General features: G+C 62.6%; 1 protein-coding gene across 1 annotated transcript in view; it reads left to right on the forward strand.

Moving 5' to 3' along the window:
- The first annotated feature begins 447 nt into the window (after positions 1–447).
- RNFT2 (ring finger protein, transmembrane 2) overlaps positions 448–25,141 on the forward strand; it is a 42,004-nt gene continuing 17,310 nt past the window's right edge. Inside the window, exons 1-6 of the mRNA XM_029053391.1 lie at positions 448–554; positions 996–1,054; positions 3,469–3,956; positions 6,641–6,717; positions 9,354–9,454; positions 10,375–10,528. Of these exons, the coding sequence (XP_028909224.1) occupies positions 546–554; positions 996–1,054; positions 3,469–3,956; positions 6,641–6,717; positions 9,354–9,454; positions 10,375–10,528 (888 nt within the window). The 5' untranslated portion in view covers positions 448–545. The remainder of the gene's footprint in view (positions 555–995; positions 1,055–3,468; positions 3,957–6,640; positions 6,718–9,353; positions 9,455–10,374; positions 10,529–25,141) is intronic.

The following is a 25,141-nucleotide window of genomic DNA, read 5'->3' on the forward strand; positions in this document are numbered from 1 at the left end:
CGTCAGCTTGTTGTGGGCAGGGATTGTCCCTGTTTATCGCCGCGTCGTCCTCTCCCAAACGCTTAGTACAGTGCCCTGCACACAGTCAGCGCTTAATTAATCCAGTTGAATGAACGAATGAGGAGGAGTAGTGGTATTTGTTAAGCGCTCACCATGGGGCCGGCACGGCGCTAAGCTCTGGGGCGGGTACAAGCCAACTGGGAAGACCGTGAGCTCGTCGTGGGCGGGAATGTGCCTGTGTGAGGTTCTGTCGTCCTCGCCCGAGCGCTGAGGACGGGGCTTTGCACACAGTAAGCGCTCAATAAATAGGATCGATTGAATGAGTTGGACACGGTCCCTGCCCCGTGCGGGGCTCACAGTCTCAATCTCCATTTTAGAGATGCGGGACCGGAGGCCCAGAGAAGCGAAGTCCATTCCATCGTATCGACCGAGCGCCCGCTACGTGCCGGGCACCGGACTGAGCGCTTGGCTGGCGCGGACGGTTCGGCCACGGATGGAGACCGTCCCTGCCCCACGATGGGCTCGCGGGCTAATCGAAATTAACGATGACATCTGTTAAGTGCTCACTACGTGTCAAGCGCTGTTCCAAACCCTGGGGGCGGGGGAGGGAGATACAAGGGTCATGAGGTTGTCCCCCGCGGGGGCTCCCGGTCTTCATCCCCATCTTACGGATGAGGTCACCGAGGCCCAGAGGAGCGAAGTGACCCGCCCAGAGTCGCACGGCCGGCAAGCGGCGGAGGCGGGGTTGGAACCCACGGCCCGTGACTCCCGAGCCCTTTCCGCCGAGCCGCGCGCTTCCGTCTCCCCCTTCTAGACGGCCAGCCCGCCGCCGGGCGGGGGCCGTCTCCGTCTGTCGCCGAACCGTCCTTTCCGAGCGCTCGGTCCGGCGCCCCGCGCGCGGTGAGCGCTCGGGAAATACGATCGGACGGGTGGACGCGCCGCCTCTGGGCGCGGGGCTTCCTCCGTGACTCACGACGGAATTCCTCCTCTCCCAGGTGCTCGGGAAAATGCAGAGGCGGCACAGCAGCAATACGGATAACCTTCCCCCCGACAGGTAGGCCTCCTCGCTCTACGGCCGGCCGTCGTCCGCCTGGCCTCCGAGCCGATCCCCCCCCCCCCGCATCCCCCGGCCGGCCCGCGACGCCCTCCCCCTCCACATCCCGCACGCCCCGCCCTCGAAAGAGAGGCAGCCTGGCCTGGGAGTCGGAGGTCGCGGGTGAGAATCCCGGCTCCCGTGTGACGGCGAGCAAGTCGCTTCACTTCTCTGGGCCTCAGTTCCCTCCTCTGTAAAATGGGGATCGAGACTGTGAGCCTCGCGTGGGACGACCTGATGACCCCGGATCTCCCCCAGCGCTCTGCACATAGTAAGCGCTTAACAGATGCCACCGGTATTATTATTATTAGCAAAACCCTCCCAAAATGACGTCTCCTCCGCGAAGCCTTCCCCTCTTCTCCCCCCCGCCCGTCTCCCTCTCCCTTCTGAACGTGCTCGGATCCGTCCCCTTTAAGCACTTGATGTTCACCCCTCCCTCGGCCCCGAGCCGTTCGCGTCCGTATCTGTAATTTATTCAGCCATTCAAAACACTTATCGAGCGCTTACTATGCGCAGAGCACCGTACTGAGCGCTTGGAACGGACAGTCCGGCAACCGATAGGGCCCGTCCCCGCCCGACGACGGGCTCGCGGTCTGATCGGGGGAGACGGACGGACCAGAGACGACATCATCGCGATCAATTTGTTTCCGTTGACGCCCGTCCCCTCTGCCGCAGCGTGGCTTAGTGGCGGGACCCCGGGCCGGGGGGTCAGAAGGTCCCGGGTTCTAATCCCGGCTCCGCCGCTCGTCTGCCGTGTGACCTCGGGCGAGCCGCTTCGTTTCTCTGGGCCTCGGTTACCTCCTCTGGAAAATGGGGATTAAGACCGTGAGCCCCACGTGGGACGACCCGATGACCCCGTGTTCATTCGGTAGTATTTATAGAGCGCTTACTTCGTGCAGAGCACTGTACTGAGCGCTTGGATCTCCAAGAACAGTGCTTGGCGCAGAGCGAGCAGGGAAGGCGACCCCCCCCCCCCCCCCGGCTCCACGGTATCGATCTCTCCCGGGTGTGCCGTTTCCTCCCGAGCGCCTCGTACGGCGCTCGGCCCGTGGGAGGCGCTCGGTAAATATCGCCGATTGATCCCCGGCGGCTTTTCCCTCCCCTGGAATTCTCTGGGAACGGGCCCTCCCTGGCCCGGCTTGTCCGACGTGGGGGAGGAGGGAGGAAGAGGAGGAGTCTGGATTTCGGATCCTCCGATACGTGGGCCGTCCGGCGGTCGGTTAATGGGAGGTATTCCTTGAGCGCTTACCGTGTGCGGAGCGCTACGCCCAGTATGCTTAGTATACCTGGGAGGGGCCGGGACACCGGGTCGACCTGATCCCAGCCCTCAAGGACCGTCTGATTTACTGTGCGCAGAGCACGGTGCTAAACGCCAGGGAGAGGTCACAGTCCGGGGGAGAATACGGTAGGTTTGGTGGCCGGAGCCCGGGAGGCAGAGGGTCACGGGTCCTAATCCCGGCGCCGCCCCTCGTGGGCCGGTCGCCTCCCGTCCCCGGGCCTCAGTTCCCTCGTCTGGAAAATGGGGATCGAGACCGCGAGCCCCGCGTGGGACGGGGGCTGCGTCCGACCGGATTTGCCCCCCTCCGGGGCTTAGTACGGCGTCTGGCGCGGAGGAAGCCCTTAAGAGACGCCTTAAGTGAGCATTACGACGAGAATCGTCGTATCCGTTAAGTACCGAACGTGGGCCCAGAGCGGCTAGGGCGCAGGCCTGGGAATGAGAGGGGCATGGGTTCTAACCCCGCTCCGGCCAAGTGGCTTCCCTTCTCCCCGTATCCTCCCCGGCGCTCAGGACGGCGCTGCGCACCCAGCGAGCGCCCAACGGGTGCCGTCGTCGTCATTACTCTCGGGGCCCCAGTTCCCTCGTCTGGAAAATGGGGATCGAGACCGGGAGCCCCACGAGGGAGCGGGTCCCACCCCATTTGCCCGAACCCACCCCGGCGCTCAGCATGGCGCCCGGCCCGTTCGGTCGTATTTACCGAGCGCCCGCCGTGCGCGGAGCGCTGCGCGTGGCCCGGCGGAAAGGACGCGGGCCCGGGGGGGTCCGAGGTCACGGATTCGAAGGCCGGCCGGCCACCCGGGCAAGTGGCTTCTCCGAGCCTCGGCGCCCTCATCTGTCGAATGGGGATGAAGACCGGGAGCCTCCCGTGGGGCGCCGTGATGACCCCGTATCTCCCCCGGCGCTCAGGACGGCGCTCGGCCCGTGGGGAGCGCTCAACGGATACCGCCGTTATCGTTCCCGAGCGCCCGGAGGGTACCGTCGGGGTGGAGACGGCGACGATCCGGACGCGCCGGGCGCCCGGCGGGCCGAGCGTCCTCACCCGCCGTCTCCGGGGTGGGGGGGGGGTCCGTCCGCCCGTCCGTCCTCCCGCCCCCAGGAGCCGAAGCCAGGCGCTCAGCCCGGAGACCGGCGTGGATGAAGGCGGCGTCTTCGAAGGCCTGAAGGCGGAGGCCGCCCCGGCCGCGCCGCTGTTCTCCGGCCTGCCGGGCCTCCCGGCGCCCGCCCCCTACCAGCCCGGCCTGCTGCTGGGCGCCGCGGCCGGCCGCGGGGAGGTGTTCGTCCAGATGGCCGCCCCGCGCGGGGAGGACGGGGCCGGCCGGGCCGAGCCGGGGCCCTACCCGCCCCCTCACCACCGCCCGCCGCCCCGCCACTTCCACCACGGCCCCCACCGGGCGGCCGCCCTCCTGCCCGGGGGCGGCGACCGCCACGTGCCCGCCGAGGAGGGCGGCGGGCCCGGCGGCGACGAGCAGGCCGGGACCCCGGCCCCCGCCCTGTCGGAGCTGAAGGCCGTGGTCTGCTGGCTGCAGAAGGGCCTCCCCTTCGTCCTCATCCTCCTGGCCAAGGCCTGCTTCCGCCACAAGCTGGGTGAGTGGCCGGCGGGCGTCCGGGCGCGAGGGCGAGGCGGGCGCGGGAGGCGGGGCGGGCGGGAGGAGCCGGGACCGGGCCCGTCCGGCCACCGCCACCATGCCGTTGGCGGTCCGTTAAGCGCTCGCTACGCGCCGGGGGAGATTCGGGGCCGTCGGGTCGGCCCACGGGAGGCCCCCGGCCTCCGTCCCCCTCCGACGGACGGGGGGACCGGGGCCCCGGAGAAGCGAAGCGACTCGCCCCCGGTCACCCGGCCGACGGGCGGCAGAGCTGGGATTCGGACCCGTGACCTCCGACTCCCGAGCCCGGGCTCTGGCCGCCGAGCCACGCTGCCTCTCATTGAATCCTCCCGATCGATCCTCAGCCGTGGCGAGGGCCCGGGCCGGGGAGGGCCCGGGCTCGAATCCCGGCTCTGCCTCTCGGCGACCGTGGGCGGGTCACTTGGCCTCTCTGGGCCTCGGTCACCTCATCTGGAAAATGGGCATCGAGACCGGGAGCCCCACGTGGGGCCACCCGATGACCCCGTGTCTCCCCCAGCGCTCCGAACGGTGCTCTGCACAGAGTAAGCGCTTGACAGATACCAGCGTTATTATCATTATTACTCCCGGCTCTGCCGCTTGTCAGCTGGGTGACTCTGGCCGAGTCACTTCACTCCCCTGGGCCTCGGTTCCTTCGTCTGGAAAATGGGGGTGAGGACCGGGAGCCCCACGTGGGACGACCTGATGACCTCGTATCTAGAACGGCGCTCGGCACAGGGCGAGCGCTTAGCCGACGCCGTCGTCATCGTTATCATCATTAACAATAATAATAATAATAGATGGTGATAACGGGCCAATTGCCCGTTGGCTCGGTTTGCCGTCCGTCTCCCCCCGGCTCCCGACCGTAAGCCCGCTGTGGGCGGGGATCGTCTCTCTCTATTGCCGGGTTGAACTTTCCGAGCGCTTAGTACGGTGCCCTGCGCACGGGAAGAGCTCGGTAAATACGATCGAGTGAATGAAGGAATCGTGATAATTCGTAACCGCGGTGTCGGTTAAGCGCTCACCGTGTGCCAGGCACTGTACTAAGCGCTGGGGTGGATGCCGGCCCGTCGGGCCGGGCACCGTCCCCGTCCCACGCGGGGCTCACGGTCGGGCGCGTAGACAACGGGCGCGGCGTAGCGGACGGAGCCCGGGCCCGGGTTCTGATCCCGGTCCCGCCACCCGTCAGCCGCGTGGCCTCGGGCAAGCCGCTGCACTTCTCTGGGCCTCGGTTCCCTCCTCTGCCGAATGGGGATGGAGACCGTGGGCCCCGGGCCGGAAAGGGACGGTGTCCAACCCGATTCGCTTGTATCCACCCCAGCGCTTAGTACAGCGCCCGGCGCGTAGGCAGCGCCTAACAGATACCATCGTCGATAGAAGAATATACAAAAATAACGGATGCCAGGAAGGGCGATCGTGATAGTTTTTTCGGTTTCGGCTTTTTTCAGCGGCATTCATTCGGCACCGACGGCAGGTTCTAGGGGCTGGGGTAATAACAGTGACGATGGTATTTGTTAAGCGTTTTACTGATGTGCCAAGCACTGCTCTAAGCGCCGGGGCGGGTACGGGGTACTCAGGTCGTCCCACGTGAGGCTCACGGTCTTCATCCCCGTTTTCCAGATGAGGTCACCGAGGCCCAGAGAAGTGAAGCGAGCGGCCGCAGGTCACCCAGCCGACACGCGGCGGAGCCGGGATTAGAACCCACGACCCCTGACTCCCCAGCCCGGGGCTCTCGCCACTGAGCCGCGCTGCCGTGGAGCGCTTACTGGGTGCAGAGCACCGTACTAGGCGCTTGGAACGTACAAGTGGGCAACGGATAGAGACGATCCCTGCCCGACGACGGGCTCCCGGTCTAGAAGGGGGAGACGGACGGCGAAACAGGGAGACGGGCCTCCGTACCATCGAAATGGAAAAAACGGAATCGTAGCTATAGACCCATCGTTAATAGAACAAATAGATTTAATTATAAATTGATCATTTACAAATAAGATCTTATAGATAGATGATAAAAAATTCGTCATAAAATTCATTGATAAAGTAAAGAAACCAGCGCCGAGGGGAAGGGGGAAGAGCGGAGGGAGGGAGTCGGGGAGGTGGGGAGGAGGAGCGGAGGGGGGGGGGGGGGGCGCGGTCCGGGAAGGCCTCCCGGAGGAGGCGAGCGCTCGGTGGGGCTTGGAAGGGGGGAAGAGAGCGGGTTCGGCGGCCGTGAGGAGGGAGGGCGTTCCGGGTCGGCGGGAGGACGCGGGCCGGGGGTCGAACGGGTGAGGGGACGGTAGAGCGCCAGAACTGATACGTTTCCCGCCCGCAACGAGCCCAGCGGTCTAGAAGGGAAGAAGGCCGACGGTACCGGCGTGGCTCGGTGGCAAGAGCCCCGGCCGGGGAGTCCCGGGCCGTGGGTTCCAATCCCGCCTCCGCCACTTATCGGCCGGGTGGCTTCGGGCCGGTCGCTTCGCCGGCCCTCGTTGACCTCGTCTGTCGGACGGGGGTGAAGACGGTGAGCCCCACGGGGGGCAACCTGATGACCTCGTATCTCCCTCGGCGCTCGGGACGGTGCTTGGCGCGTAGCAAGCGCTCAGCCGATGCCGTCGTGGTTGCCGTCGTCGCTGCCGTCGATCCCCGATCTGTCCGTCCCGGTAAAGGCCCGTGGGCCGTGTTCTGCGTTCCCAGGCATCGCCGTGTGCGTCGGGATGGCCAGCACGTTCGCCTACGCGAACTCCACGCTCCGCGAGCAGGTGTCCCTGAAGGTGAGTCCGATCCGTCGCCCCGACCCCGGGATCCGGGGAATTCCCCCCGGGTCCCGGCCTGACCTCGACCCCGGCGTGACCCAGGCCTCCCCCGCCCTTCCCCTCCTCCGGTTTCCTGGCCGGGGAGGCCGCGCTTCCTTCTGGTCCTCCCTCTTGATGACGGTAACGATGGCATTTGCCGAGCGCTCGCTACGTGCCGGGCGCCGTACTGAGCGCCGGGGAGAAGCGGCGTGGCTCGGCGGCGAGAGCCCGGGCTTGGGAGTCAGGCGTCACGGGTTCGAATGCCGGCTCCGCCGCCCGGCGGCTGGGTGACCTCGGGCCGGTCCCTTCACTTCTCTGGGCCTCGGTGACCTCATCCGTAAAATGGGGGTGAAGCCCGGGAGCCCCACGTGGGACGCCCTGATCACCTTGTACCCCCCCCCGCCCCCCCCCCGGGGCTTAGAACAGTGCTTGGCACATAGCAGACGCTTAGCAGAGGCCATCGTTATTAGAGGGTGGAGCCGGGATTCGGCGGGCCTGGGTTCAGATTCCTGCTCCGCCGCTTGTCTGCGGTGTGACCTCGGACAAGACGCTTTACTTCTCCGAGCCTCAGTTTCTCCCTCCGTAGAGCGGAATGAACCGTCCTCCCCGGGCCGTGTGTCCGATGAGGAATGGACCCCGTGTCCGACCCGATTGTCTTGTACCGACCACGGCGCTTGGCGCGTAGTTGGCGCCTAATAACGATAATAGCGATGGTATTCATTAAACACTGTACTAAACGCTGGGGAAGGTACAAGAATCCCTGTCCCACACGGGGCTCTCGGTCTCCGTCGCCATTTTACAGATAATAATAATAATAATAATAATGTTGGTATTTGTCAGCGCTTACTACGTGCGGAGCACCGTTCTAAGCGCCGGGGGATTTACAGGGTCATCGGGTCGTCCCACGCGGGGCTCCCGGTCTTCATCCCCATTTTCCAGTTGAGGTCACTGAGGCCCAGAGTGGGGAGGTGACTGGCCCAAAGTCACACGGCAGACCCAGCAACCTTGTGGTGACGCTGGAGTTAGAACCCAGGTCCTCTGACTGCCAGGCTTGGGATCTTTCCTCTAGGCCACACCGTTTCCCATCACTATCGTTATTAAGTATAATCATTATTGTTATTATTATTATTATCATTGAGAAGCGGCTTGCCTCCGTGGATAGGGCCCGGGAGTCCCAAGGACCTGGGTTCTAATCCTGCCTCCGCCACGTGTCTGCCGTGTGACCTCGGGCGAGTCACTTCGCTTCCCTCGGCCTCAGGTCCCTCATCTGGAAAACGGGGAGTGAGCCCGGGAGCCCCGTACGGGTCAGGGACTGTACCCAACCTCATCAACCTGCAATAATAATAATAATAATCGTGGTATCTGTTAAGCGCTTACTACGTGCCAGACACCCTACTGAGCCCTGGGGTGGATACGGTCGGGTTGGACACGGTCTCCGTCCCACCTGGGGCTCACTGTCTCGCTCCCTATGCCGTTTCTACGCCGGCGTGCAGAAGGAGGGTGGCCGAGTGGCAAGAGCCCGGGTTTGGGAGTCCGAGGTCTCGGGTGCGAATGCCGGCCCCCGCCACCCGTCAGCTGCGTGACTGTGGGCAAGTCACTTCATTTCTCTGTGCCTCATCTGTAAAAAGGGGATGGAGACCGGGAGCCTCACGCGGGACAACCCGCTGACCCCGTATCTCCCCCGGCGCTCAGAACGGTGCTCCGCACACAGGAGGCGCTTAACGAATACCAGCGTTGTTATCGTTAGAACAGCGCTTGGCCCACGTGCGGCCGAGTCGTCTCCGACCCGTTCTCTCCCGGGGGGCCCCGCCTCCGCCGGCCATCGTTCCGGTAGCGGATCCGGAGGATTTGGGGGGGAGAAATGCGGAAGGGGTTCACCGTCGCCTCCGTCCGCGCGGTCGACCTCCGCCTCCGCCCTCGACCGCCCGTAGCGAGCGCTCAACAGGTAGCATAATGAGTGAATTAATTAGGGAGGCGGGGCCCGACCAGAGGCGGCGGCGGCGGCGGCCCGGGCCCCGCTCCTCGGTAATAATAATAATGTTGGTGTCTGTTAAGCGCTCACTACGTGCAGAGCACCGTTCTGAGCGCTGGGGGAGACGCAGGGGAATCGGGTTGTCCCACGTGGGGCTCCCGGGCTTCAACCCCATTTTCCGGATGAGGTCACTGAGGCCCAGAGAAGCGAGGCGACTCGCCCGCCCTCGCACCGTTCTAAGCGCTGGGGAGACACAGGGTAACGGGGTTGTCCCACGCGGGGCCCCCGGGCTCCATCCCCGTTTTCCAGGGGAGGTCACCGAGGCCCGGAGAAGCGAGGCGACTCGCCCACGGTCGCCCGGCTGCCGAGCGGCAGAGCCGGAATTCAAACCCGTGACCTCCCGACCCCCAGGCCCGGGCTCCGGCCGCCGAGCCGCGCTGCTTCCCGACCGGGGGGTGTCCGCGAGGTTCGGGGGGCGGGCGGGAGCGGAGGGGTCGGTGGGTCCGGCGTACTCATCGGGCGCTCACCGTGTGCCGAGCGCTCGGGAGGGGGACGCGGGGACGGACGACGGCGAGGCGTCTTTCGGCCCCCGTCGGCCGCCGGGCGGGGCGGGTTCCGACGGCCGGGTGTGTCCGTGGTCCAGGAGAAGAGGTCGGTGCTGGTGACCTTCTGGATCTTGGCCTTCCTGGCGGGGAACACGCTCTACGTCCTCTACACGTTCAGCTCCCGGCGGCTGTACGACGGGTGAGCCCGAGGCCGGGGACCCGCGGGGTCGGGCGCGCGGCGGGGGGGGGGACCCCCTCCCGGGAGACGGTCGTATCCGCGGTGTTGGCTAATGGAGCGGATGGGCGCGGCTCCAGAAGCGGCGAGGCTCGGCCGAAAGAGCCCGGCCTCGGGAGTCGGAGGTCACGGGTTCCGATCCCGGCCCGGCCGCTCGTCAGCCGGGCGACCGTGGGCGGGTCGCCTCGCTTCTCCGGGCCTCGGTGACCTCATCCGGAAAACGGGGGTGAAGACCGGGAGCCTCACGTGGGACCACCTGATGACCCTGGGTCTGCCCCGGCGCTTGGAAGCAGCGGGGCTCGGGGGAGAGGGCCCGGGCTCGGGAGCCAGAGGTCGTGGGTTCGAATCCCGCCTGTCAGCCGGGTGACCGTGGGCGAGTCGCTTCATTTCTCTGGGCCTCAGTTCCCTCGTCTGTACGATGGGGACGAGGACCGTGAGCCTCACGTGGGGCGACCCGATTCCCCTGTATCTCCCCCGGCGCTTAGAACAGTGCTCTGCACACAGTAAGCGCTTAACAGGTACCGACCTCGATTAGAACGGCGCTCCGCGCGTAACTTATGCGCTTAACAGACACCAACGTTATTATCATCGTCACTCTATGCTTGGGAGAGGCAGATAGAGCAGTAGAACAGAAACCTTCCCTGCCCACGGCGGGCTCGCAGCCGAGAGGGGAGAGAGACGTGAATAGAAATAAATAAACGGGGGATGTGGGCGGAAGCGGGCCGGGGCCGGGAAGGGGGATGCAGAAAGGGAGCGAGCCGGGGCGAGGCGGAAGGGGAGAAGAGGGAAGGAGGGAGCGGGCAGGGAAGGCCTCTTAGAGGAGGGGCGGCGTCTCTCTCTCTCTCTCTCTCTCTCTCTCTCTCCCCCCCCCCGTCCCCTGGCAGCCTGGTCATCCTGAGGGCCAACCCGGAGAGCCCGGATTTCTTCGAGCTGCTGTGGATCTTGGGGATCGGCGATTTCATCCTCAAGTACATCACCATCGCGCTCAAGTGCCTGGTGGTGGCCCTACCTAAGATCCTCCTGGCCGTCAAGTCCAAGGTAAAGGGCGGGCCCCGCCCCCGCCTGCTCGGCTCGGGGCCGCCGTGCCGGGGGAACCCACGGACGGGAAGGGGTCGGGCGTGTTTGTCGAGCGCTTACTGGGTGCGGAACACTGGGCCGAGCGCTCGGGAGAGTCGGGAACGACACTAAGCCGGCATCCCCTGCCCGCAACGAGCTGACGGTCTCGAGAAGCCCCGGCGGGACCGGGAAGTCGGGTGTGGGGGACATGGGGGGGTCTCGTCCACGTCCCGCCTCCGGCCCGGAACGCCGGCCCTCCTCTAATCGGACGGACCGCGTCCGTTCATTCCGTCGTATTTATTGAGCGCTTACTATGCGCGGAGCGCTGGACTGAGCGCTTGGAATGGACAGTTCGGCAACGGATAGACACCGTCCCCGCCCATCGACGGGCTCCGGGTCTAAGCGGGGGAGACGGACGGACAGAAACGGGACGACGTGATCGCGATAGATAGAATCCGGGGGACGGACGGCTCGTGAACAAAATAAACAGGGTCATAGAAATCAAAATAGACACAGATGAGCCCAGTGACAGTGACTCTCCTCCCTCTTCAAAGCCTTACTGATGATGATGGCATTTGTTGAGCTCTTCCTACGTGCCAAGCACCGTTCTAAGCGCTGGGGGAGATGCCGGGTCATCAGGCCGTCCCCCGTGGGGCTCACGGTCTTCGTGCCCGTTTTCCAGCCGAGGTAACCGAGGCACGGAGAAGCGAAGCGACTCGCCCGGAGTCGCACGGCTGATAAGTGGCGGAGCCGGGATTAGAACCCACCGCCTCCGAGCGCCCGGCCCGGGCTTATCGAAGGCACCTCGGCCGTGGGGCCGAGGGAGGTCGAGTAAAGGGAGGAGGTCGGGGCGAGGCAGAAGGGACGGGGAGAAGAGGAGAAGCGGGGAGTAGCCGGGGAAGCCCTCCCGGAGGAGACGGGCCTTCCCTAAGGCTTCGAGGCGGGGGGGGGGGCGGGGCGCGTCGTCGTCCGTCGGATATGAGGAGGGAGGGCGATCGGGGCCAGAGGCGGGCCGTGGGCGACGTCCAATAAGTAGGTTGGCGGCGTGGCTCAGTGGAAAGAGCCTGGGCTTCGGAATCAGAGGTCACGAGTTCGACTCCCGGCTCTGCCAACTGTCAGCCGTGCGACCGAGGGCGAGTCGCTCCACTTCTCCGGGCCTCAGTTCCCTCATCTGGAAAATGGGGATCGACCGTGAGCCTCACGTGGGACGACCCGATGACCCCGTATCTCCCCCAGCGCTTAGAAGAGTGCTCCGCACCTAGTAAGCGCTTAACGGATACCGACGTTATTGGTGTCGAGCTCGGGTCCTTGCCTTCAAACGAGTCACGGCGCCGTGGGAGGGACGAACGGTAAAACAAATCCATCTCGCTGCGGGCGGGGAACGTGGCTACCAACTCCGTTCGGTATTCCTCCCCCGAGCGTTTAGTACGGCACACGGTGAGCGCTCAATAAATCCCATCGACGGATGGAGAAATTACGTGCGGGGGGGTGGCAACGTAGGGTAAAGGGCCCGGCAGTCAGAGGGTCGCGGGTTCCGATCCCGGCTTCCCTCCGTCCGCTGGGTGACCTTGGACCGGTCGCTTCACTTCTCTGGGCCTCAGTGACCTCATCTGGAAGGTGGGGGTTGAGACCGGGAGCCCCATGGGGGGACGGGTGACCGTGTCCGACTCGATTTGCTTGTCCCCCAGCACTCGGTACAGTGCGAGGCGCGTAGTAAGCGCCTAGAGAGAGAGAGGTGGTATTTGTTAAGCGCTTACTATGTGCAAAGCACTGTTCTAAGCGCTGGGAGATACAAGGTGATCAGTTGTCCCACGTGGGGCTCACAGTTTTAATCCCCATTTGACAGATGAGGTCACTGAGGCACAGAGAAGTTAAGTGACTTGCCCAAAGTCACACAGCTGGCAAGCGGTGGAGCCGGGATTCGAACCCATGAACTCTGACTCCCAAGCCCGGGCCCTTTCCACTGTACCACGCTGCTTCTCCACGTGCCTAGGTACCACGTTATCATTATTTTTATGATCCCAGGTCCCCGGCCTCCCAGCCCGTGTCCTTCCCAGCGGGCCGTGCCGCTTCCCTGGTGCTCCGCGGGGAGAGTGGCTCAGTGCTTATCGGAGCGCTCCGGGTTAGGCAGCCCCGGCTCAGGGCCCACCCCCAGCCCACCGGAGTGCGGCCCCCGCTAGCAACCGGGTGTCCTCTCCGCCCCCCACACTGAAGAAGCAGCGTGGCTCAGTGGCAAGAGCCCGGGCCCGGGAATCAGAAGGTCGTGGGTTCTGATCCCGGCTCTGCCGCTCGTCCGCCGCGTGCCCTCGGGCGGGTCGCTTCACTTCTCTGGGCCCCAGTTTCCTCATCTGTAAAATAGGGATTGAGCCCGGGAGTCCAATGAGGAGCAGGGACTTGGTCCAAGCCGATTACTGAGCGCTTACCGTGATAGAAGCTAACTACGATCGAATGATTGAATGAATTTTCCCCAGCGCTTAGTACAGTGCCCGGCAGCCTGATTTAGTTGAGAAGCGGCACGTCTTAACGGATCGAGCCCGGGCTTGGGAGTCGGCACGACCTGGGTTCCAATGCCGGCTCCGCCACTTGTCTGCGGTGTGTCCTTGGGCGAGTCGCTTCACTTCTCTGGGCCTCAGTCTTCGCATCTGGAAAATGGGGATTAAGACTGTGAGCCTTAATCCCGGCTCTGCCACTCGTCAGCTGGGTGACGGTGGGCGAGTCACTCCACTTCTCTGTGCCTCAGTGACCTCATCTGTAAAAAGGGGATCAAGACTGTGAGCCCCCCGTGGGACGACCCGATGACCCCGTATCTCCCCCAGCGCTTAGAACGGTGCTCGGCACCCAGTAAGCGCTTAACAGATACCAGTGTCATTACTAGTCGCTTCGCTTCTCCGGGCCTCACTTGCCTCATCTGTGAAATGGGGATGGAGACTGGGAGTCCTATGAGGAGCAGGGACTTGGTCCAACCCGATTAGCTTGGTAAGCGCTCAATAAATACATTTGAATGAATGAATTTTCCCCAGCACTTCGTACAGTGCCTGGCAGCCCGACTTAGTTGAGAAGCAGCGTGCCTTAATGGATCGAGCCCGGGCTTGGGAGTCAGAACGACCTGAGTTCTAATCCCGGCATGTCTGCTGGGTGACCTCGGGCAAGTCACTTCACTTCTCTGGGCCTCGGTTCCCTCATCTGTAAAATGGGGATGGAGACTGGGAGCCCCACGGGGGACAGGGAGTGCGTCCAACCTGATTACCTTGTATCTACCCCGGCGCTTCGAACAATTCCCGGCACATAGTAAGCGCTTAACAAGTACCACCATGATGCCGATTATTATTACATAGTCAGCATTACCAAATACCACCGTTATTATGGAAACGGCAGGTGGGTCCCGTCCCCGGGGCGACTGTGCGGGAAGGTCAAGACCGCTGGTCACGTGGCTTCCCCCGCAAGGATTAAATCCTCCCACCCAGAACTACTTGGGTCGGTGGAAATAATAGTAATCGTGATATTTCATTTAATCGTGTTTATCGAGCGCTTACCGTGTGCAGAGCACTGTACTAAGCCCCCGGAAAGTACAGTTCGGCACCAGAGAGAGACGATCCCTACCCAACGACGGGCTCACGGTCCAGAGGTATTCGCCAAGGGCTTACTAGGCGCCGGGCACTGTACTGAGCGTCGGCGTGGATGCGAGCAAATCGGGCCGGACAGAGTCCCCGTCCCGCCTGGGGCTCAGAAGCCAGGTCGGGAAGCTTCCGGACGCTCCGACGGTTCCGGGGCGGGAAATCGGACCCCCCTCATCCCGGCCCAGGTGGGGAGAGGGAAGGGACCGGGCCGGGAGGCGGGGCGACCGTGACAGTTATTAATGGCGCTCCATCAGTCGCCTTTTGGGTGGTGATTATTTTATTCCGCGAGATTGATGCGTCGGGTCGGAGCCCGATCCGGCCCGGGAAAGTGATGCGAACCGTCTTCCCAAGATAAATTGCCGGCGCGGACGAGGTCCCCAGCCTTCCCCCGCCCGCCGAGGGTCTTCCCGCTCCCTCATCAATCCCCGTCCGGGGAGAAGAAAGAGCCGGAGCCTCGCCGCGCGGCTTCGGAGGGGGGCGGGATTGGGGCGCATCTGTCGACGGCCGCCTAATGGCTCTCGGCACAGCTGCTTCATTTTCCGTCCCCGGCTCCGTCCGCCGTCGGCCGCTCGTTTTTTTTTCTTCTCATCCCCCCGGCAAGCGCTCTGGGGATCTGGCCGGGATCGAGATCCCCGCCGTCTCCCCCCGCCGGCACGAGGCAGGGCCCGGCGCTCCGAGGTGCTGCGGAATCTCTTCATTCTCTTGCTTTGATGATGATAACCGGTAATTAATGGTACTCGTTAAGCGCCTGCTACGCGCCGGGCAGCAGCGGCCTGGGAAAGAGTCAGAGACATCAGTGCAGCGCAGGTAAGTGCTCAGCACAGTGCTCTGCACCCGTGAGACTGAATGGTCCTTGAGAACACGGATGGGGTCTAGTGACTCTACTCTCCCGGCCGCTCAGTGCGGTGCTCGGCGCTCGGTGGACTCGCGACTCCTTGAGGTCGCGGATCATGTCCGTTGTCCTCTCCCAAGCTTTCAGTACAATGTTCTGCTGACAGGAGGCTGTAAGCGCCTTGAGGGCAGCATCGTGTCTTCCGATCATAATAATAATTCACATTCAGTAGTATTTATTGAGCGCTTACTACGTGCAGAGCACTGTACTAAGCGCTCGGAATGGACAAATCGGCAACAGACAGAGACGGTCCCCGCCCTCTGACGGGCTCGCGGTCTAATCGGGGGAGACGGGCGGACGAGGACGATGGCGATAAATAGAGTCGAGGGGCAGAACATCTCATTAAAACAATAGCAAATAAATAATTTTGGTATTTGTTAAGCGCTTACTACGTGCCGGGCCCCGTTCTAAGCGCTGGGGTGGATCCAACCAAATGGGGTCGGACGCGGTCCCTGTCCCCCGTGGGACTCACGGTCTCCGTCCCCGTTTTCCAGATGAGATCACTGAGGCCCAGAGAACTGAAGTGTCTTGTCCCGGGGTCACACAGCAGAGAAGTGGCGGAGCGGGGACTAGAACCCACGACCTTCCGGCTCCCAGGCCCGGGCCCTATCGGCTGCGCCATGCCGCTTCTCGACTGTTAACCGTTGTACTCTCCCAAGCGCTCGGTACAGCGCTCGAGAAGCAGCGTGGCTCAGTGGGAAGAGCCCGGGCTCGGGAGTCAGAGGTCATGGGTTCGGACCCCGGCTCCGCCACTCGTCAGCTGGGTGACCGTGGGCGAGTCACTTCACTTCTCGGGGCCTCAGTGACCTCATCTGGAAAATGGGGATTAAGATCGTGAGCCTCACGTGGGACGACCTGATGACCCTGGATCGACCCCGGTGCCCAGAACGGTGCTCTGCACAGAGTAAACGCTTAACAGATGCCGACATTATTATTATTATTATTAGAGCGAATGAAGGAGCAAGTCAGGGCGAAGCAGAAGGGAGTGGGCCAAGAGGAGAAGGGGGCGCCGTCAGGGAAGGCTTCTTGGAGGAGACGGGCCTTCGGGAAGGTTCTGAAGGGGGGAGAGCGGTTATCTGTCCGACACAATAATGACGATGGTATTTGTTAAGCGCTTACTATGGGCCGAGCACTGTTCTAAGCGCGGGATATGAGGAGGGGGGACGTTCCAGGCCAGAGGTGGGTTGTGGGCGAGAGGTCGACGGCGAGATAGACGAGATGGAGGGACGGGGGAGGGTCGGCGTTAGAGGAGCGAAGCGTGCGGGCCGGGCTGGAGCAGGAGAGCAGCCAGGTGAGGTAGGAGGGGGCGGGGGGGAGGGACGCCTTTAAAGCCAGGGGCCAGGAAGCTGTTCGGGGTTGGGAGGAGAAGGGAGGGAGGCCTGGGAAAAATTGCATTTCTTCCCCAGGGGCTCCTAGGCCCCGAAGGCCCTCTCAGATACGGGGGGGGGGGGGGGGGGAGTCTCTGAGAAATGATCGCGTCCCCTAAAGGCCGCTGACGCGCGCCCGATGCATTTTCGAAGACTAGAAAGAGCGGCAACACGGGGGGTGTCATCCGTTCGGCTCTGTTTTTTCTTCTGATTTCGGTTAGAACTGGGTTGCCCGTCAAAAATCTCAGGTTTACTTTAGCTTTTCATCCGTTTCCCCAAAATGCCGTCCGCACGAGCCATCGCTCGATATCGCTAGGCGTGATCCCCCGCCCTCAAGAAGCTGCCAGTCCAGCTCGGGGAAATTACAGGCGCGGGAGAGCGACGGAGTAGAAGGACAGGTGCCCGAGGGCCGTCGGCGTGGCGAGAGGGGAGTGATTACCGAGGTATTTAATCCATCGATGGAATCTAGTGAGCATTTACTATGTGCAGAACACCGTACGGAGTGCTACCGTAAGCCCGTCAGACGGCAGGGACCGTCTCCATCCGTTGCCGACTCGCTCGTTCCAAGCGCTTGGTACGGTGCTCTGCGCATAGTAGGCGCTCAGTGAATACTATTGAATGAGTACGGCCCACCAGAATTAGCAGACGCAGTCCCCGTCCGGGTGACGGGGGAGCGCTAAAGTGGCCCTAGGAGGGGAAGGAGAGCCGGGGGAGGTGAGAGATTAATTAGGGAAGGCTCCCTGGAGGAGGCGTGGCGATGTGTCTTGGAAGATGGGGAGAGCAGAGTCGGTTCGTTCAGGTCGTTCCGTCGCATTTATTGAGCGCCTGCTGTGTACAGAGCGCTGTGAGCGCTTGGGAGAGTCCAGTATAGCATTGAGCGGACACATTCCCTGCCCACAACGAGCTTACGGTCTAGAGGGGGGAGACAGACGTCGATAGAAAGAAATTGCGGATACGGAGAGAAGCGGTGCGGGGCTGGGCGGGGGGGGGGGGGGGTGAAGGAAGGGAGCGAGTCCGGGCGACGCAGAAGGGAGCGGGGGAGGAGGGAAAGGGGGGCTTAGTCAGGGAGGGCCTCTCGGAGGAGGTGGGCCTTCGATTGGGCTTTGAAGCAGGGAGAGTCAGATGGGAGGGAGGGCCTTCCAGGCCAACGTGGACAGAGTCAGCCGTATTTATTGAGCGCTTACGGTGGGCAAGGCCCTGGGCTGAGCGCTTGGGAGAGGACGGCAGAACAAGGAAAGGGACGCGTCCCCCGCCCACGACGAGCCTCCAGTCCAGAGGGGTGAAGAGATGAAGGGGGGGGGGGGAGTTCCGGGCAGCTGGATAGGCTTGAGCCAGAGCCCAGTGGCAAGAGGGAGGAGGGGAATGAGGCACAGTGGAGTAGGTCGGCGTTAATAATGATAATTAGAATAATGATGATGATGGCATTCGTTAAGGGCTTACTCTCTGCCCAGCACTGTTCTGAGAGCTGGGGGAGGTATGAGGTCATCAGGTTGTCCCACGTGGGGCTCACGGTCTTCATCCCCATTTGACGGTTGAGGGAACTGAGGCGCAGAGAAGCGAAGTGACTCGCCCAAAGTCACCCGGCCCACCGGCGGCAGGGCCGGGATTAGAACCCCCCGGCCTCCGACTCCCAAGCCCGGGCTCTTTCCACCGAGCCGCGCCGCCTCACCCGTCTGCTGCGTGACCTTGGGCAAGTCACTTCTCCGGGCCTCAGTTCCCTCCTCCGCTCACTCCGCTCGTATCCACCCCGGCGCTCAGAACGGCGCCCGGCACACCGTGAGCGCTCAACAGATGGCACGCTTATCTCCCCGCCGGCCCACCTTCCGAACGGCTTGGATTTTCGGAGGCCCCGAGCGCCTCCGGGCTTCTCCCCCGGCCCCACCGGTGGGACCACCCCGGCCCCTTCCCCTCTCCTCCGTCTCCCGGGGCGGAGCGTCTCTTCTTTCCTTTTCCCTCGTTGGTTCCTGTTTGTTTTTTCCCTTCGGAGATTTCCAGAGCTGGAGAAGAGCCGCCGCGGCGGGGAGGGACGGGCACGGACCGCCCCCCGAGGGATCCCCCGAACCCTAATCTCCGGCCAAGTGTGCTTTTACGTATTTATTTTCGCCTTCCCCCGCACCCCTCCAAGCTGTCGTCCCACCCCGCCGAAAATGAGAAAAGGGGCCGGCGGAGACGCGGGCGACGGACGGGGCCCCGGCCTCCTCCGCGGGGGCTCCCGGGGGTTCATCGACTCGATTTCATTTTCCGTCGGACCGAACGATCTCGCTCGTTTCGGGACGGAGGATACTCAGCACAGGGGGGGGCTCTCCCGCAGCTCTCTCGGGGCAGGTGAGGAGCCCAGCTGTTCGCGAAACTCCGCTCCGCTCCGCTCGCCGGCACCGCCCTCCGCTCCGGGCTCGTTTTGGGGTTTTGTTTTCCTGTGTGGCATTTGTGATTATTAGTGTTGATGAGAATAATAACAATAGCGGTATTCGTTAAGCCCTTGCGACGTACCAGGCGCCGTAAGGCACGACGCGGAGGATTTGATAGGCACGTTCCCTGCCCACCAGAGTAATAATAATTACGGTATTTCTTAGGCGCTTACGTTGTGCCAGGGACCGAACCGATAATAAATAGATGAATAATGAAGGGACTTGTTAAGCGCCTACTGTGTGCCGAGCACCGTTCTAAGCGCGGGGGTAGATACAAGGTGGTCGGGTCGGACGCAGTCCCCGTCCCACGGAGGGCTCGTAGCCTTAATCCCCATTTTACAGATGAGGGAGACCGAGGCCCGGCGAAGCGACTCGCCAAGGCCACGCGGCCGACGGGCGGCGGAGCCGGGATTAGAACCCGCGACCTCCTGACTCCCAGGCCCGGGCTCCGTCCGCCACGCCGCGCCGCGCCGCTTCTCGTGGCTCAGTGGCAAGAGCCCGGGCCGGGGAGTCAGAGGTCCTGGGTTCTAATCCCGGCTCCGCCGCTTGTCGGCTGGGTGACTTTGGGCGAGTCGCTTGGCTTCTCCGGGGCCTCGGTGACCTCATCTGGAAAATGGAGACGAAGACGGGGTCGTGTCCCCTCCGGCGCTTGGGACGGTGCTCGGCACGTAGTAAGCGCTTAACGGATACCGTCACCGTCCGTAGAAGAGCTGTGGGGTCGAGGGCGGGGGGAACATCAGGTGCCTAAGGGGGACGGATCCAAGACCTTAGGCGACGCAGAAGGAGGAGGGGATAAGGGAAATGAGGACTTAGTCGGGGAAGGCCCCTTGGAGGAGGCGGGAGTCGGATAAAGCTTTGGAGGTGAGGAGGCAAGCGGGGGTCTGCCCCGTACGAAGGGGGTGGGAATTCCGGGCGAGAGGGAGGAAAGCGGGCGAGGAGTCAGCGGTGAGGTAGGTGAGATCGAGGTTCAGCGAGTGGGTCGGTGTTAACGGAGTGAAGGGCGCGCCGGGTTATCGGAGGAAATCGGCGAGGTAGAGGAGGACGGGACGAGGCGACGGACGGCTTCGGAGCCGATGGCGAGAGGGACGGGCGACCGCCGGAGGTCCCTGGGGAGCGGCCGAACGCCGGCCCAACGGGGAGATCCAGGGTCATCGGGTCGTCCCACGTGAGGCTCGCAGCCTTCGTCCCCATATGACAGATGAGGGAACCGAGGCCCAGAGAAGTGCCGCGACTCGCCCACGGTCACACGGCTGACGAGCGGCGGAGCCGGGATTTGAACCCGTGACCCCTGACTCCCAAGCCCGGGCTCTTGCCGCCGAGCCACGCCGCTTCTTCGGATCCGAGGAGGCCAGAGGCAGGATGCAGGTGGGAGGTCGACGACGAGACAGAGGAGATGGAGGGACGGGGGAAGGTCGGCCGGGGCGGAGCGTGCGGGCCCGGTGGGAGTAGGAGAGCGGCGAGGGGAGGTCGGAGGGGGCGAGGGGCCGGACGCCTTTAAAGGAGCTTCTTTTCGACGTCGAGGCGGGTGGGCAACCACTGGAGGTTCCCCGGGAGCGGGGAAACGTGGCCTGAAGGTTTCCGTAGAAAAACGAGGCGGGCGGCGGGGCGAAGTGTGGACCGGAGCGGGGAGAGACGGGAGGCCGGGAGGGCGGCGGGGAGGCCGGGACCGTCGTCAGAGCGGCGCAGGGGAAGTGCTTGGATTAACGTGGCAGCGGTGGGGCTGGTGAGGCAAGGACGGATTTTAGCCACATTGTCGAGGTCGAACCGGCTGGATTTAGTGACAGGTTGTGGGGGTCGAATGCGGGAGAGCGGTCGAGGGTGCATTCGGTAGTATTTGCTGAGCGCTTGGAGTGGACAGTTCGGCCACCGACAGAGACCGTCCCCGCCCGACGACGGGCTCGGGGTCCAAACCGGGGAGACGGACGGCAAAGCAAAACGGAACGAAACAAAAACAAGACCACGTCATCAAGGTAAATAGAATCCAGGAGATCTACGCCCCACTGACAAAATAAATAGGGTAATAAATAACAAGTGAGCACAGTGCTGAGGGGAGGGGAAGGGGGAAGAGCAGAGGGTGGGAGGGGAAGGGGAGCAGAGGGAAAGGGGGAGCTCGGTCCGGGAAGGCCTCCCGGAGGAGGGGAGCCCTCGGGAGGGCTTCGGAGAGGGGAAGAGAGCCAGTCGGGCGGAGGCGAGGAGGGAGGGCGGCCCGGGACCGCGGGAGGACGCGGGCCGGGGGTCGACGGCGGGACGGGCGAGGCCGGGGGACGGCGAGGAGGCGGGCGGCGGAGGAGCGGGGCGTGCGGCGGAAAGAGAGGAGGGAGGAGAGGTGGGGGGGGGGGGCGAGGGGACCGACGGCCTCGAAGCCCAGAGTGAGGAGTTTCTGTTTCGCGCGGAGGTCGACGGGCAACCGCCGGAGGGTTTTGAGGAGGGGGGGTGACGGGCCCGGAGCCTTCCTGCGGGAAGATGAGCCGGGCGGCGGAGCGAGGAACAGACCGGAGCGGGGAGGGACTGACAATAATTCAGTGGGGATACTATGAGGATACGGCGTAGTGGCTAGAGCCCAGGCCTGGGAGTCGGGAGGGCCCGGGTTCTAATCCCAGCTCCACTGCTTGACCGCTGGGTGGCCCTGGGCAAGTCGCTTCACTTCTCGGCCTCAGTTCCCTCATCTGGAAAATGGGGATTAAGACCGCGAGGCCCGTGCGGGACAGGGACTGTCCCCGACGTGATCTCCTTGAACAAAACCCAGCGCTTAACGGAGTGTCTGACACATCAGAGAAGCGGCGTGGCATAATGGATAGAGCGCGGGCCTGGGAGTCAGAAGGTTATGGGTTCTAATCCCGGCTCAGCCACTTATCTGCTGTGTGACCTTGGGCGAGTCACTTCACTTCTCTGGGCCTCAGGGACCTCATCTGGAAAATGGGGATTGAGAAGGTGAGCCTAGTGTGGGACAGGGACTGTGTCTAACCTGATTTGCTTGTATCTGCCCCGGCGCTTAGTACAGTGCCTGGCACCCAGGAAGCAAGAGAAGCGGCGTGGCTCAGTGGAAAGAGCCCGGGCTTGGGAGTCAGAGGTCATGGGTTCGAATCCCGGCTCTGCCGCTTGCCAGCCGTGTGACCGTGGGCGAGTCGCTTCACTTCTCTGTGCCTCAGTGACCTCATCTGTAAAATGGCGATTGAGACCGTGAGCCCCACGTGGGACGACCTGATTCCCCTGCGTCTATCCCAGCGCTTAGAACGGTGCTCTGCACATAGTAAGCGCTTAACAAATACCAACGTTATTATTAAATACCACGATTATTATTATCGAAAACACTTAATAAATACCACTGTTATTATCACTAGCAGCGAAGAGAAGCAGCGCGGCTCGGTGGAAAGAGCCCAAGCTCGGGAGCTAGAGGTCATGGGTTCCAATCCCGCCTCTGCCACCTGTCAGCTGGGTGACTCTGGGCGAGTCACTTCACTTCTCTGGGCCTCAATGACTTCATCTGTAAAAGGGGGTTGAGACCGTGAGCCCCGTGTGGGACAACCTGATTACCTCGTATCCCCCCCCCCCCCGGTGCTTAGGACAGTGCTTGGCACATAGTAAGCGCTTAACAAATGCCATTATTAGTAATAGTAGTAATAGTGGTGGAAGTAAAAGTAACGGCAGGATTGGTAGTGGCACTTATTGGACTCCCATTTGGTGGGGTGCGCTGTACTAGGCGCTCAGGAAGAACAGAATAAAGAAATAACACGTTCCCTTCCCCCAAGGAGCTTCCACCGTCGCGGAGCAGAGACTGGCTTGGGAACCTTTGGACATCGGGGAAGTGGGAAGGGCAAGGCCCTGAGCTGAGGTGGTTGGGTTTGAGAGCGGCATGGCCTGCTGGAAACGGCAGGGGCCTGGGACTCTGAGGCCCTGGGTTCTAATCCTCCGCCTGCCAGCCGTGAGCTCGCCGTGGGTAGGAATGTGTCTGTCTGCTGCTGTATCGTAGTCTCCCAAGCGAAGCCGCGCGGCTTTAGTGGCCAGAGCCCGGGCCTGGGCGGCAGAGGTCGTGGGTTCCAGTCCCGGCCCCGCCACTCGTCTGCCGTGTGACCTTAGGCAAGTCACTTGGCTTCTCTGGGCCTCAGTTCCCTCATCTGTAAAACGGGGGTTAAAGGCGTGAGCCCCACGTGGGACAGCGGCATTTCCCCGTGTCTACTCTAGTGCTTAGGACAGTGCTTGGCACACAGTGAGTGCTTAACAACCGTAATCATGACTCTTATTAGTAATACAGTGCTTTGCACACGGTAAGCGCTCCGAAGAAAGCGATCGAAATGATAAAAATAGTGCTAATGATAATAACGGTGAAGCGCTCGTTATGTACCAAGCACTGTTCTAAGCACTAGGGTAGATGCAAGTTAAGCCGGACGTAGCGTGGCTCAGTGGAAAGGGCCCGGGCTTCGGAGTCAGAGGTCATGGGTTCGACTCCCGGCTCGGCCACTCGTCAGCGGTGTGACTGTGGGCGAGTCGCTTCACTTCTCTGCACCTCGGTTACCTCATCTGGAAAATGGGGATCGACTGTGAGCCTCACGTGGGACGACCCGCTGACCCCGTATCTCCCCCAGCGCTCGGAAGAGTGCTCTGCGCATGGTAAGCGCTTAACAGATACCAACGTTATTACTATTACTATTATTATCCTGCCCCTCATGGGGCTCACAGTTTGAGCGAAAGGGGGAAAAGCAGGGTTCGACTGCACATTGTGGAAACCGAGGCACAGAGTGGTGAAGTGACCTGCCCGAGGTTACCCAGTTGACAAGTGGTAGAGCGTGGATTATTATCATTAACAATGACAACAAGAATGATCTATTAATAATCACGATAACAGTAACGGCATTTCTTAAGCGCTTCTTCCGTGCCAGGCGCTCTACTAAGCCCAGCCTCGGTCCCCGTCTTATTCCCCATTTGACAGATGAGAGAACCGAGGCCCAGAGAAGCGAGGTGACCTGCCCTGGGTCACACAGCAGACGAGTGGCGGGAGCGGGGATTAGAACCCGTGACCTTCCCACTCTCAGGCCCGGGATCTCTCCACTCTGCCGTGCCGCTTCTCGGAAGGCAGGTGCTCGGGTTCCCAGGCCCCGGCGCTGTAATAATAATGACGACGATGGCATTTGTTAAGCGCTTACTATGCGCCGAGCACCGTTCTAAGCACTGAGGAGGGAGATACAAGGTCATCGGGTTGTCCCACACGGGGCTCACAGTCTTCATCCCCACTTCCCAGAGGAGGGAACTGAGGCCCAGAGAAGCGAAGTGACTGGCCCGAGGTCACACAGCTGATGAGTGGCGCGGCCGGGATTCGAACCCGTAAGCCCGGGCTCTTTCCGCCGAGCCGCGCTGCCCTCCGTTAGACCGTGCCGCTTCCCTGTCTCCGCCTGGTAGGGGGGCACCGTGGAAGAGAAGGCGCTGAAGCGAAACCTCCGGAGCCCAGACCCAGCTGCCTCTCCTCGCCTGCTCGCCAAGCGCGAGATGACCACGGCCCAGCGGCAAGAGCCCGGGCTTGAGAGAGGACGCGGGTTCGAATGCCGGCTCTGCTGCCGTTCGTCCAGTCCTATTCACTGAGCGCTTGCCGTGCGCAGGGCACCTCTCGGAGCGCTTGGAAAGCACCGTTCGGCAACGGAGAGAGGCGATCCCGGCCCGACGACGGGCTCACGGTCTAGAAGGGGGAGACGGACGACAAAACAAAACAGACGGGCGTCAGTAGCGTGAAAATAGCCGGCTGTGTGTGACCGTGGGCGAGTCACTTCACGCGTGGCTCAGTGGGAAGAGCCCGGGCTTGGGAGTCAGAGATCGCGGTTCGAATCCCGGCTCCGCCACTTGTCAGCTGTGGGACGGTGGGCCAGTCACTTCACTTCCCTGGGCCTCAGTGACCTCATCTGTACAGTGGGGATTAACTGCGAGCCCCACGTGGGACGACCCGATGACCCTGTGTCTCCCCCAGGGCTTAGAACAGTGCTCTGCACATAGTAAGCGCTTAACAGATACCAACGTTATTATTATCATCATTATTCTCTGGGCCCAGTTCCCTCATCTGACAGGTGGGAGATAAGACCGTCGGCCCCACGCGGGCCGGGGGATGTGTCCGACCCAGTTAGCTCGTATCCACCCCGGGGTCAGTACAGTGCCCGGCACGTGGGAAGCGCTCAACAAATACGACCGTAATAATTATTAGTAATAATAATGTTGGTATTTGTTAAGCGCTTACTATGTGCCGAGCGCCGTTCTGAGCGCTGGGGGAGATACAGGGTCATCGGGCTGTCCCACGTGAGGTTCGCGGTCTTCGTCCCCATTTTAGAGAT

Source organism: Ornithorhynchus anatinus, chromosome 2 (assembly GCF_004115215.2).
Source record: "Ornithorhynchus anatinus isolate Pmale09 chromosome 2, mOrnAna1.pri.v4, whole genome shotgun sequence".
Taxonomy (NCBI): domain Eukaryota; kingdom Metazoa; phylum Chordata; class Mammalia; order Monotremata; family Ornithorhynchidae; genus Ornithorhynchus; species Ornithorhynchus anatinus.